Source organism: Pholcus phalangioides, unplaced genomic scaffold (genome assembly GCF_987345545.1).
Source record: "Pholcus phalangioides strain wild (caught in Gottingen) unplaced genomic scaffold, Ppha-v1.0 ptg000022l_1, whole genome shotgun sequence".
Taxonomy (NCBI): Eukaryota; Metazoa; Arthropoda; class Arachnida; order Araneae; family Pholcidae; genus Pholcus; species Pholcus phalangioides.
The window spans coordinates 22,290,237-22,304,289 of NW_028301615.1; the positions used below are offsets into that span (position 1 = coordinate 22,290,237).

Consider the following 14,053-nt stretch of genomic DNA (forward strand, 5'->3'; position numbering starts at 1 on the left):
CAATTTTATTTATGGTAGATACAGCAGTATTGATATACCCATACATAAACAAAGTATCAGAATTTAACATCCGTTTGACCAGATAACCTAGCGAGTCTCATGTGACGTGTAAAAATTTCTAATAAAGTTTATTAATTGCTTGTTTATACCCCTCTCTCATTTACACTAATCCTTCATTCATAGCATCATATGTACAGATAAATATTGCAATTGCACTATTGGAAATTTTATTTGCATTTAATTGTTTTTTTCTTCTGTTTGTTTCAATAGAGTCCTCATATATCCATGATTGATCTTTCAAGAAGCGTTTTGACACAACTCGGTCAACTGAAAAAGAATTTGCAGAGTCGTCATCTAACAGCGCTTCGGCAGAAGCAGGAGGTTTGTTTTCTTCTATATTTGTGTTTTAATGTTGCATGTATGTGTTGTGAAAAATATAACTGTAATGAAATACATTTAAAACCCTAAAACAATTTCTTGTATTGTATCGTTTTGAAATTTTCCGGCTAATCTGCAGTGATATATATTTTGCTATTTGGAGCAGGAAAAAGCCTTCCTATGATTTAAAGTATATCTGTGAATTCCAAAATGAACTGGTTTTTTTTTTTCATTTGAGGCAAAAATGTAGCTTTCACCTGCAGTGTGTAGACAGCTGCAGAATAAATCCAGTCTTAAACAAATATCATATTTTTTAAGACTGGCAGTAACATTGGATTTGAAGGTATGAGAGTAACCAGTCTGTAAAAAACAGCAGATGCCATGCAAGCCCTGGGATTTCAATTTTGAAAATAACAGCAAAGTTTTCCATCTTCAACATTTTTCACTTATGATGAATGGGTCATCACATCCTGGTTTGAGTGAGCATCACAATACAACCCAAAATGACATATTTGAAATAAAAACTGAAAACCATTTCTTTAATTTACACAAAAACAATTAAGTTATTTTTTACCTTTAAAATTTACAAATCTAGAATTACAATTAATTTTCACCATAAGTCACCTCATTCCCATATAGTTTGATCGTTCTTATTTGCAATCCGCTGAGATAAGTTCATCACAATGTATGGTTCTGGCAGTCGCTGTCAGCTCATCAGTTCCTGTGTTGACAGCTCATTTTCTTCTTTGGACCAGCCTTGAATAGTTCCAGAAAGTTGAAGTTGTTGGTGAGAGCTACCCCAGAGCTCATAGATCCTGATGGGTTCAAATCTTGGTTCAGACATGGATGTCTACTAACATCATACTAATACACAGCAACCACAACGCCATATTATTTCAACACAAACAATTAGCTGAACGTCTCTTGATGATATTTTCGGTTGCACGGGTACATTTGCGGGACCATGCCCAATGGTCTCAGACACTAGGTAGCAACTTGTCATGCCAAGGTTGAAATCGTACAAGTCTTGCTATTACCTTACTGTTGGGACTGTAAAATATTCACTTGCACAGTTTATCCACTTATCTGGTTTTACAAAATACAATGAAATTTCTTTATTGTGTATTTCATTACAAAATTATGCATGTTTGACTGTTTACATAAAAATTTCTATTGCAAACACATTTTTTGCATTGATGTGGAAAATGCCCATTATTTTTTAAATGAATTTTTACCAGCATCGTAATAAAATGTTACTGAAATCAGTAAAACTTATATTTTGAATTTTTCAGTTTGTGTCAAAATCTCTACCATTTCCAATTCCAATGCAGAACTTACTTAACAATCTTGAGCGAGCTTTGGAGAGAATTAGTAGATACTGTGATCAGTTTCAAAAGGTTTGTTTTTGTTTTTTTTTTCCTTTCTTTTATTTCCAGTACAAAAGATGCTGCTTATTGAAATCGCATACAGGCTGTTGCTTTGAAGTGGCCACAGACTCAGAGGGGTGATATTAAGCATCAAGAGAGAGGAACAAAAATTGTCATAAAACAAGATATTGCAAACCATGTTTAGTCAGTGAAAATCGTAGAAATACTTATGTAGGGTGTGACATCGAGTGGGACAAAAAGGATTTGCTGCAGGGTGTACTGGCGAAAGTGCGGCAGAACATGTGGTTCATGCATGATGGTGCACCAGCACATTTTTCCATTGTGATACGTAACCATCTCATGCTACATATCCCTGGAAGTGGATTGGATGCGCCAGACATGTTGCTTGGCCTCTACGCTCCCTGGACTAAATCCCTTGAACGTCTTCTTTTGGGGACACCTTAAATCACTCATGTATCAGATGCCTGTGGAGACACTGAAGGATCTCGTAGCATGAATCATCGTCGCTGTGGTAGACCTTGCCAGTACACTTAATATTTATTTATTTATATTTGTGAATGGCGGGTTGGCCATTCACATCATAATATCTTTGAGCGCATCTCCAACAATCGTTGTTACTCCATCACGGTTTGTGCTGTGCAATGACCAATGGGACTGCAATTTTGCACAACTCCTGTAATCATTTCTCTGACTGCTTTCTGACATTGAACTGTGTTGCACAGGCTGTATTTTAGTCATGCTGTCAAGCAAATGGTTTTTTGTACTTATTTATTTTACTTTTTTTGTACTTATTTATTTTACTTTTTTGTACTTATCATTATACTTTATTTTACACCACAGGCTGTGTTGTAATCATGCTGTCAAATAAATGTTTTTTCTATTTATTATTGGCCTTTTTGTCCCACTCAGCGTCACACCCTTCATAAGTATTTTTGAAATCATCGACTAAACATGGTTTGCTACACCATTTTATAGCAATTTTTGTTCCTCTTGATTCCTAATATCACCCCTCTGAGTTTGTCAACACTTCAAGGCAACACCCTGTGTAATGTTATCCTTTTGGTATTTTTATCACTTCTGCAAATACAGACGAGATAAGTATAGAGCTCTGCACGTTTCACTTTTTCCACTAAGTCACTTTTTTAGAAACTAGTCACTTTTATTATATATTTGCAGGCCCAGGGTACTTTTTCCACTTTTTTTAGCAAAAAAACCTCGGTCTCGCGCGCTTTTCTGCTGTCAGTGTTTTTCTTTTCTTTAAGGAGGAACTTTACCGGTTTAAGGTCGCTAATTTTCACCCTCCCTTCATTGAACTGCGATTGTTAGCTCCCTTCCAGTAGAACCTCTATATATGAAGGCATCTTATCTTCCCGGGAGCATACTGTGTGACGTCAGCATAACTTGATTTCAAGGTGCTTGGAAAGAAAGCTCCTTGGTTAGAGTCGTCATTTTATGGAAAAGCCGTCAAAAAAAAATTAGCATAAAAGGCGTACTTACAATAAAGAATTTTTCCCCCTCCTCTACTACCATTCTTTCTGATTTCCCCACGTGCTTACTCGTTCTTTCATTTTCATCTTATTTTAAAATTGATCCTTTATTTATTTGTTTTAAAAAGTTTTAGTCCTAAGGGCCAAATTCCTTTCTTCTAAAAAAAATCCCCTTTTTAGACCTCAGAAGTTATTAAAACGTTTTGTCTCGAGTCGCTGTTATGACCGCAATAGGAGTGGGCGGGGATCTGGTTCCACTGGTGTTGAACGAGGAAGGGTACAGAGTTTACTCTTTTTCCGTTAAAAAAATGGATACCGGCCCCGGACGATAGTAAATTTTTGTTCGTACTTGCGGCCCGGGTTGCTACATACCGTGATCAGATCCAAAACGGGGGGGGGGGGCAATGCCTCAGACGACATTTTTGATGGAATGATATATTTAGGAAAAGGCAATAAATTCCTTTGCAAAATTATCAAATTTTACAGTGACAAGGGGCAGTAAAATTATGTTTCCCCTCCAGAAAAAATATCGTGTTACGGCCATGGTAAATTGGGTGCCCCAGGTGGGGGCGAATTCACTGTTTTTGTTCATTGAAAAATACAAGAGGAGTCGGCGCTAATGTGGCTACTTTTTTTCACGCTGAAATAGGTAGCCCTGACAACAGCATCCATAAACTCTGTATCAACCTCATTTATAAACCCTGTATGTCATTGAATCGATTTTTGTGTTCATTTTATCCTAATTTTCCATATTTCCCGATATACATATTTCTATCGATTTCCGCATATTGCTGCATATTAGGCTGATTCATATTATAAATTATATATATTTTTTGTAATTTAATGTGCCTTTTGTCAGCCATCTTGAATTGACCACCACAAAACGGTGATTCTTTGGCGCAAAAAAAAAATCTCCACGTTGGTGCTTATAAGATTCATGAGAAATTTACCGGGGAAGGCCGCAGAGTCTCTTTTTCTGTTAAAAATTACGGGGGGAGGGGCCAAAATTATACTGCTTCTGGGTAAAGGAGTAAATGTGGTTTTTTTTGCAGGGGTGTATGTTGTGTGTAAAAAAAAGAAAAATATATATTTATACAAATTTTTCTCTCAAAAACCCAAACAATTTCAAAACTGGTTTAGGGTGGGATGCAGTTTAGACCCCTTCAGATAGTCGCCAACTGTGGCACCTCGGAAACGTTTGTTTACCTTCAGCCTCAACTGGATTATACTGTCTTCTCGGTCTGCTAGGGCTTTATTCCTACTTAGTGAAATAGTTTTGCCATGTATCCTGCTTAATGAAATAATATTGCCATGTTTCTGGTTGTGGTGCAAACAGAGTTGATAATTACAGGCCGGGGGCGAGGGCCCAACAAAGTTCGGCCTACAGGTGCAGCCACTGATTTGCATATTCGCATGCACTTGTTAGCGATTGGACGAAACGTTTTCTGCGCTAATGCATTGCTGAACTACGTGTCGTTTCACTTCCATCGCGTGTTGTTGCAGGATGTTCTGCTCGCAGTCACGTTTCAGCACCGATTTTTTTAATTCTTAACGGTGTTAAATGGCTTCTGTTGGGGCGAGGCTTACTAACTTCAAGAACAGTGCATTTTGGATTATTTGCGTGTTTGTGTCCTAAGAATAATTTCACGTGTGCATGTGCATCAAGGATTATTTCTAATGGATTATTGCTGTGCCGTTCAGGATGGGGAAAAAAACAGGTGAGCGGTAAAAAAAAAAACCTTTTTTGTTTCCCTTTCTCGGGGTTACATTAGACTTGGCACTGCTTGGCGCCATGGCCAAGAAGGGTGCTTATACTGTTTTTTCACCTAGGCCATGATTCGTGCTGAACCCTGTATCATAACAAAGAAAAAACTTTGTTAAGGGTTTATCTGGATTTTGGTTTATGTACCGTATATACTCGTATATAAGCCGACCCCCCCCCCCCCACTTCAGGACCACCAAAACTGCAATAAATTGAAAACCCATGTATAAGCCGACCCCCAAAAAAATTCATTCATTTCAGAGAAAAAAATTTGTATATTTTCATGCAAAATGAATAGCTTGTGGAAATTTACAATAGAAAATAATTAGAACTTTTTAAACCATTTCTTCTGAGTCTCCAAGCTCATCATAATCCATCAGATCATCATAAGGTGCGGCATCTTCGTTTTTATCCTCATCTGGGCTGTCTCATCGCCATTGTCACTTTCAAACAGGATAGATATCATCTTCAGTTCCTTCCATCGCATTGCTGATGCAACATTTTTTGAAGGATCGAATGATAATTTTGGCGGAAACAGGAATTCCACGCCTCATGTACCCATTGGCACACCAGGCCAATGTCAGTTTTCTTCAAAGCACCACTTTATCATCTAAACTCATCCATTCGATCCACAAATCCCTCAAATAGTCTTTGAGAGGCTTATTGATGCTCACATCTTCAGGCTGTATAATCGACGTTAGCCCACATGGTATCAAAGCCAATGATGTTTTAGATTTCTTTGACTCGGCTTTGGCATTATCGGTTCTGTGGGGGTTTGAACGTATCCCATACCAATAATATCGGTTTCTCGAACACTGCTACAAAAATTACTACTGATTGCGGGGGTCGATATTATCTCATCAAAAACTGGCCCGAGTATAGGCCCCCCCACTTGAGGAACAAATTTTTCTACAAAAAAACTCTGCTTATACATGAGTATATATGGTATATATATATTTTTTACCTTCCCAAACTTTTTATTTTGAGCATTTTCAAGCTTTGTTTTAGTTTGACATTTCCCCCCCCCTTTAATTTGTCACTATCTGCCTGTTGCAGATTATATGGAATGATACCTTTCTCCCTTGTTGACAAATAATTCTGCTATCCATTCATGTTGCCCTCATCAGGCTGTAGTAGCCTCTATGATTTTCCCCCCATATACACGGCACTACATTTGCAATGCACTTTGTACAGTGGAAATTAAAAACAAGTCTCCTTCAGTTTCTAAAAGTTCTATTTTAAATCCTCGCAATGGCTGAATTTAAAAAAAAAAAAAAAAAAGTTAGCTAAAATTGGAAAAATCTATAAAAATTTGCCGAAAAAGAGTCAGTTGAATGCAATAGCGTGATTGGACAGTTTGGAACTAGTTGTGGGGGGGGGGGGGTAAACTAGAGCTGTCTCATTTTTCATAAATTACAGGATGTATGGCCAGCATATTTACATCTGGGTTTGTTTCAGATAGATATCGATCAGTTATTGTTATGAAAAATCCTGAAGCCCAATATGATTGCATTAAACCAGTGGTTTCCCGATGTGGGTAATATGGAATAGTGCAGGGAGGGCAGTGATAGGAGCTACAGGTTTAATGTAGGATCCTATGGGTTGGATTGAGTTGGGGGGTGATGTGAAAAAAAGGTCTTTGAAGAAGGGAGGCTATGGAACAAAAAGTTTGGGAAACTATGCATTAAACTATGTTCACTTTATTAAAATTTCTGTTTCCACTGAAAATCATAATTCTGAAGTCAAAAGTCATTAGAAACAAGTTTATAATGCACTAGCTGTTACCTGTGGCTCCGCTCATGTGGATTTGGTAATCTGAGAATTACTCGCTATGATTCCCCCTTTACCATATTTGAAGGTTTCATGACCCTTCTTGAGGGCTGAATTTTCAGCCTCTAAGTGGGTAAAAATAAAATGTAATATACTGACTAATAACATCTTGGTAAAATGTAATACTGACCAAATTTCATATTTATAGCTTCAGCAGTTTTGGCTGAGCATGATTTCTCTATGTAACCTTTTACACCCCCCCCCCCCCCCCGTTAAGACAGTCTTTTGGGGGGGGGGTCGAATTTCAAAAAATCCCTTCTTAGTTTAGTTTTTACTCATGAAATAAAACCACCAGATTTCATAATTATAGCTTTAGCCGTTTCGGCTTGATGGGATTTCTCTATGTAACATTTAAACCCCCCCCCCCCCAATAGGCTGATTTCAAAAAATTCCTTAATGAATTCTTACATTAGGGGTCATTCAAGTATTACGATGGGGGGGGGGTCCGATTTGCTGACTTGATGACAAGGGGGGGTTGGATAATGCTTACGTCATCAACCACCCTTTATGAAAATATGTGTTAGGATTTAGAGGGGCAGAACTGATGACGAAATTTTGCTGACAAGGGGGGGTTAAAAATGACTAAAAATTTGCTTACGTAATACTTGAACAGCCCCTTACGAAATAACACTGCAGACCAAATTTTATAAATATAGCTTCAGAGTGATTTCGGCTCAGCAATGATGAATCAGTCAGAACATGCATTGTTTTATTTATATATATATATATATATATTCTCAGGGAAAAGGGCGTCATCATTTTTTTTTCTTCTGGGGTGGGAGGGCTTCCTGCAAAAAATCAGTAAAATCTTGGCACAGATACCATCGTTTTTGAACTATAAGGTGCAGTCCCTTGGACAGTACTTAACTAGAAGTGGTGGGAGATGGAAAGTTTTTTATGATACCATATATAATTATTATTCAAAGAGAAAATGATTTAAGCCCACTGGGGAATTGCGAGAATTGAAATTGAAGTGTGGGAGAGAAAAGGGGCTGTATATATGTAGCATAGTAAGAAGGTCAAAAACTGCTGCTCTTTGAAAGGTTTTTTAATTCACATTGATCATTTACTATTGCAATTCAATGGGCTCTTTGTTTTACCTAATCACTTTCTTCCTTTGAAAAAATTGTGTTATGTAAAATATTTGTTTTAGAGTAAGTTAACAAAAATATGTGAATTGAATTTAAAGTTTTTGGGTTTTCTTGAAAATGTTCACCAATCGTGCAAACGAAACATTGAAGGACAAAAACTGTACTTCATGTAGGCCAAAAAAAACCCGAAAACTTTTACATTTTATTCTAATTTACACGATGGCCACGAAAGCCTTTTTTGTTTCAAAAATATGTGAGCGTTTTTGTAAAAAAAAAAAGTGCATGGAATGAACGTTTGTGTTATATAGGGACTATTCAATCTTCAGTTTGAAGAAAAGAGCAATTCCAAATATCCTTCAAAATATCTCTTGATAAATCATTTTTTTTCACCCCAGGATATCGAAAGAGAACAAAGGACAAAGAATATGGGACCATCAGGCGGGACCAGCACAAACCAGCAACAACAATTTTTCATCCATATGAATCCTCGTCAACAGATGTTCCAAAGATTTCCCACGCCGAGAAATTACTCTACCGCATATACTAATTATCATCAAGCGTTTGGGTCAGGGCTGAGGTATTTTTTCGCCCCTGGGAATCCCCAAAATATCAATTTCGTTCCTCGTCCAAATGTACCAAAACCCATGCAATCGACTGTCATAGTGGATGTGACAGATGAAAAAGAAACTGTGTCTAGCAACTCTGTTCCTATTGTTGTGGAAGCAGAAGAAAATGCTGACGAAGCAAAAGAGGAACCAGCAAGTTCGTCTGCAACTGCACCACCACAATCGTCGTCGTCATCATCATCTTCGAGTGTTAAGATAACAGAAATATCTTAAACCAAAAAAAAACTGCTGAATGTGTTTTCAAAACTTTATTATTTATTTTTAACTTGTTCTGTGTGAGGGGGGAATATTTATAATTGGAAACTTTATGAAACTTTGACTTTCTAGAATTGTTTTATTAGGAATTTGTATTTTAAATCCCAAAGATTTGTTGGGTGGAACTAAACTGAGTTCATTCTTTACCGTTGTGATCAGGTTAATGTGACAGTCGTATCTCCCATCAAGTATATAAATGTTTTCATTACATACCATCCAAGAAAAAATTTTGTGTTCTTACTCTTCTTCAGACGTGCGAGTCATGTCTATATAGAAGGAGAATAAAAACTGTTGTGTTTGGTATCGTGCTTGTTTTAGTTACATTGTAGTTGAGTGAATTGAACTGAAATAAGCAGAGGTGTATATTTTCTAACGCCTTACGTAGGCAGGTGGTTTTTATGTATTGACCAGAAGTACTATCAGTTTCTCATATAGTACAAAAAGAAACTAAGTTTCTTATGAAGTGTTTCAACTTTGCTGCAACTCAAGCAAATGATGTTTTTGTCTTATCATATCAGTGTGGAGGGTTGAAGCAAATTAAAATCTTTATTTCTTTAAATATACCTATTTTACAAAAATTTCTTTTTAATTTATCTCCAGATTTCACTTTCCATTTATATTATATTGTGATTGACAGATACATTTTCTTGCTTTAAATGTATTTATATTCACACCGTATGTGATAGTTTCTAAATTTGTTTTTCATTGTGTTACAGGATGATTACTTATCATTTTTCAGATTCAGCTTAAATTACAGGTTTAAAGGAAATTTTTTTTTTTACCCTGTCCTAAATGAATTATTGACTAACAGGTGTTTTTCATCATTCAGCTAGGAATGCTGCATGTTTTACTTGTAGTATTGAATGTTGGAGATAGATGGTTTTTTTTAAGAATTCAAATTAAGTGCAGTTTCGGCTGGAATGTGCTTTAGTATTCCTGACCTGCGCAGAAAATCATTAGAAACCAAATATTTACTTCTGTAAAGAATATACAGTTGAGATCCGATTAAATGCCACCATTTTACAGCTGCTAAGTCTAACAGATTTGTCAGAGACGCTCTGTTTTTTACTCAGTCCTTCGGACTCCCAAAAAAAAAAATTGTATATGGTCGAATACCGTTATAGCGGAAAAAAAAATATAGTTTTAATTAACACTTTTCTAATCCCCAGATAAGTTTACATAGGAACAATAGAAAAACCTTGAATTCCTTCATAACGAACTTTCATTATAACAGTGATTTCTCTAGTGTTTTGGAGTTTGTTATAATGGGATTCAATTGTATCTGCAGAATTTTGATCACAATTGAAAAAACTTTGGGAGGGAGAAAACTGTTTTTGAAGAATTTGCCTGAAAAAAAGTCTGTGACCTGCTTTTTTGTCCCCCAAATGGTATATATAAAATAGTGTTTATAGGATGAGCTCACAGTTTTTTCTATCATAAAAATTTGGTCAGATAAACTATTTGCACCAAATATCATAGAAAAGTTTCAGATCATGCTTTACAGCATCGGTACTGATTGTACAATAATCTACCTGCAAAAGACTTCCATCCTCTCAGGTTTTAATTTGAAATGTATATATGCATAATATTATGTAGGGGGCAAGTGTATTATATGTTATGGGGAAATATCCTTCAGTGTTTGGAAAGAGGAAGCTTCAGAATTTGTAAATATTGGGATAAATTTCATCGGTTACAGTTTGTAACAGAACTTTTTAATATATCGATATTATCATTATTTTATTCTAGTTTATTATCGGGGGGATTGAAATGATTGTTGATTGTTTGTAGAAAGGTGTTGAACATTAGGTTGCATTGCAGGGCTTGACGAATTCCAGTTCGCCGTATAGGAACTGAAAAAAACAAAAACAAATTTTATACCTAAAAAATGTTTTGCCTGTGATTATTAAATTGTAGACTGACGGCATTATAGGGTGTTTTTTTTTCAGATTTATGTTGGTGTGTCTGGCGATGGGGTAAAAGTAATTAAGTTCATTAAGTCATTCTATTCTAACTCTGTGTAGCCCTTGGAACCAGGGCAGCTCAAGACAAAATCTCTACCCATGTGGGACTTATTGTGCCTTCTGCATCCATATCACAATTTGTCCCCATCCCAACGATTTTTTTTTTTTTTTTGCCTTTTCACCTCATTTGACGCCCCTCTTAGAGGACAGAAATCATTTTCCCTAATTGTTTTTGTTCAATAATTTTTTTTGCGCTGTAATATTGAATTTGTTTTCCTCCTGGGGTGGACAGGAATTTTTTCCAGGGAAATTTTCCCCCAATTTCTTTTTGTGATTAAAATTTTTTCTCCTTTTCATCTTAGATTTGTTGTCCTTCCCAGAGTGGCACCCCGTGCTATTATAGGGGTCAACGACTTGAGAGTCACCCTGTTCAAAAAACCTAGGGCCCTTGCTGTGAGTGAAAATGTGTATAATCATATATACTTGTGTATAAGTCACATTTTTTTTGTTCAAAAATTTGTTTCTATATTGGGGGGGGGGGGAGAGGTTGGGTGTTTGCATAAATACATCCAGTAGATTTTTATTCATCCATTTCCGAAATTCCAAGTATGCAGCACACCAGGGACTTTTCCTTGCGAAGTCTCTAAAAAGCTAAGAAAACTTTTATTTTTGGCCGTTTTTCTGGGTGAGTAGGAATATATGCCTGGCTCTTGAAAGATTTTGCTGGCGTACAAACGTTTTTTTCCCGATTTGTCAAGCCCTGGTGTATTGGAAGCAATAGTTATTTCTGTGTTATTCGCGAACTGGAGCTTTTGCCGTAAACCATTTTGTGTTAGGAAGTAAGCAGGGGGGTGGGGGTTATTACTTAGTGGGATCTTTGTTTTATTGTGTGTGTATCGCTATTGGAATGTGTAAATACTATAATATACATCAATGTAAATTTCTTTTTTTTAAGTAAATTTGTAATTTTTCATGTGATTAAGTGAATGTATAAAAATTGTGATAACTTAAATAAATGCATATTATGTCGCATTGTAATTTAGTACCGTTCAAGTAATATGTTTGGTAAACACATGCAGGTTGTCAAAATTCACGCATGTTTCATTCATGCATGTTTTGTATCGTTACAAATTAAATGTAAAGGCACTAGATGAGCAATTATAAAATGGGAGCCATATAGTCCCTTTGTGGTACTCATATAGTTTTAGCAGGGGTTACGGGTGGCCTGAGAAAAAAATCTCTACCCTCACATGAGACCTTTTTTTGGCGGCGCCACCTCTGACCACATATTTATTTTTTTGTTGTTGGCAAAACTTTTTTCCCCACAGTAATTCATTCATCCCTAGTTTGCAAAAAATAAATGGCAACAATCTTCAAATGTAATATATATAAACTGAAGAGCCAAAAAAACTGGTACAGGCATGCGTATGCAAATAAAGAGATATGGAACCAATCAGAGTATGGCGCTGCGGTCGGCAACGCTTATATAACACAAGTGTCTGGCATAGTTGTTAGATCGGTTACTGCTGCTACAATGGCAGGTTATCGAGATTTAAGTGAGTTTGAACGTGGTGTTATAGTCGGCGCACGAGAGATGGGACATAGCATCTCCGAGGTAGCGATGAAATTTGGATTTTCACGTACAACCATTTCATGAGTTTACCGTGAATATCGGGAATCCGGTAAAAAATTAAATCTACGACATCGCTGCGGCCGGGAAAAGATCATGCAAGAACAGGACTGACGAGAATCATTAAACGTGACAGGCGTGCAACCCTTCCGCAAATTGCTGCAGATTTCAATGCTGGGCCATCAACAAGTGTCAGCGTGCGAACCATTCAACGAAACATCATAGATATGGGCTTTCGGAGCCGAAGGCCCACTCGTGTACCCTTGATGACTGCACGACACAAAGCTTTACGCCTTGCCTGGGCCCAACAACACCGACATTGGACTGTTGAGGACTGCAAACACGTTGCCTGGTCTGACGAGTCTCGGTTCCAATTGTTTCGAACTGATGGACGTGTACGGGTATGGAGACAACCTCATGAATCCATGGACCCTACATGTCAACAGGGGACTGTTCAAGCTGGTGGAGGCTCTGTGATGTTATGGGGCGTGTGCAGTTGGCGTGATATGGGACCCCTGATACGACTCTGACAGGTGACAGGTACGTAAGCATCCTGTCTGATCACCTGCACCCATTCATGTCCATTGTGCATTCCAACATACTTGGACAATTTCAGCAGGACAATGCGACACCCCACGCGTCCAGAATTGCTACAAAGTTGCTCCAGGAACACTCTTCTGACTTTAAACACTTCCGCTGGCCCCCAAAATCCCCAGACATGAACATTATTGAACATATCTGGGATGCCTTGCAACGTGCTGTGCAGAAGAGATCTCCACTCCCTCTTACTCCTACGGATTTATGGACAGCCCTGCAAGATTCATGGTGTCAATTACCTCCAGCCCTACTTCAGACATTAGCAGAGTCCATGCCACGTCGTGTTGCGGCACTTCTGCTGGCTCGCGGGGGCCCTACACGATATTCGGCAGGTTTTACCAGTTTTTTTGGCTCTTCAGTGTATTTTAAAAAATAAACAAATAAATATTCAGTGGTGCCTTGGGATTTGGCATCTAAATTTCTCTGGATCGGACATGCACAAAATTCTTTAATACTGTTCAATTGTTTTGATGGTTCTGCAATTCTACATTTGTTCAGTGAATAAATTGGTGCAAAATTGTGACTCACCGTATTATGCTACCAAGTCATTTTTTTTGTCAGGGAAAGACAAATTTTGCCTCCCTACTATTTTTTTTTTTAATTTAAACCCTTGGTCTATCACCATAGAGACAATATATTACCATTTCATCTTTGAAGAGCGGTTTCATAGTAATATTAATTATGGTGGAACCTAACTGTGTATTTATGTAAGTTTCGTGCACATATGCTGTTATCTATCTTCTAAAGATGAAACTGGCAATGAGAATTAATGAATGAATTTTTTTTAGTGTTATAAGATCTTTACTCAGTGGCAAGATTTTCTTTCAAAGGGGAGACTGGCTTGCATTTTTGCCTCGAAGCTGAATATCCACTTTAACTAGCCGCCCCAGTAGAAATTGAAGCTAGGTTCTTGCAATGAGAGTCCATGATACTTGCACAACAGCTCACCCTCTGCACTTTAATTGATAAGTGTTTTTTGTTTCCCTTGATATTTTCGACCCAGAGCAAAAAATTGTCCTTCTTTAGCTAAGTGTTTCTCATAATGGGT

General features: G+C 37.3%; 1 protein-coding gene across 1 annotated transcript in view; it reads left to right on the plus strand.

Annotated features, from left to right (window-relative positions):
- LOC149070003 (uncharacterized) overlaps positions 1 to 9,376 on the plus strand; it is an 85,082-nt gene extending 75,706 nt beyond the window's left edge. Inside the window, exons 25-27 of the mRNA XM_089250202.1 lie at positions 271 to 381; positions 1,671 to 1,775; positions 8,332 to 9,376. Of these exons, the coding sequence (XP_089106328.1) occupies positions 271 to 381; positions 1,671 to 1,775; positions 8,332 to 8,775 (660 nt within the window). The 3' untranslated portion in view covers positions 8,776 to 9,376. The remainder of the gene's footprint in view (positions 1 to 270; positions 382 to 1,670; positions 1,776 to 8,331) is intronic.
- The last annotated feature ends 4,677 nt before the right edge of the window (positions 9,377 to 14,053 follow it).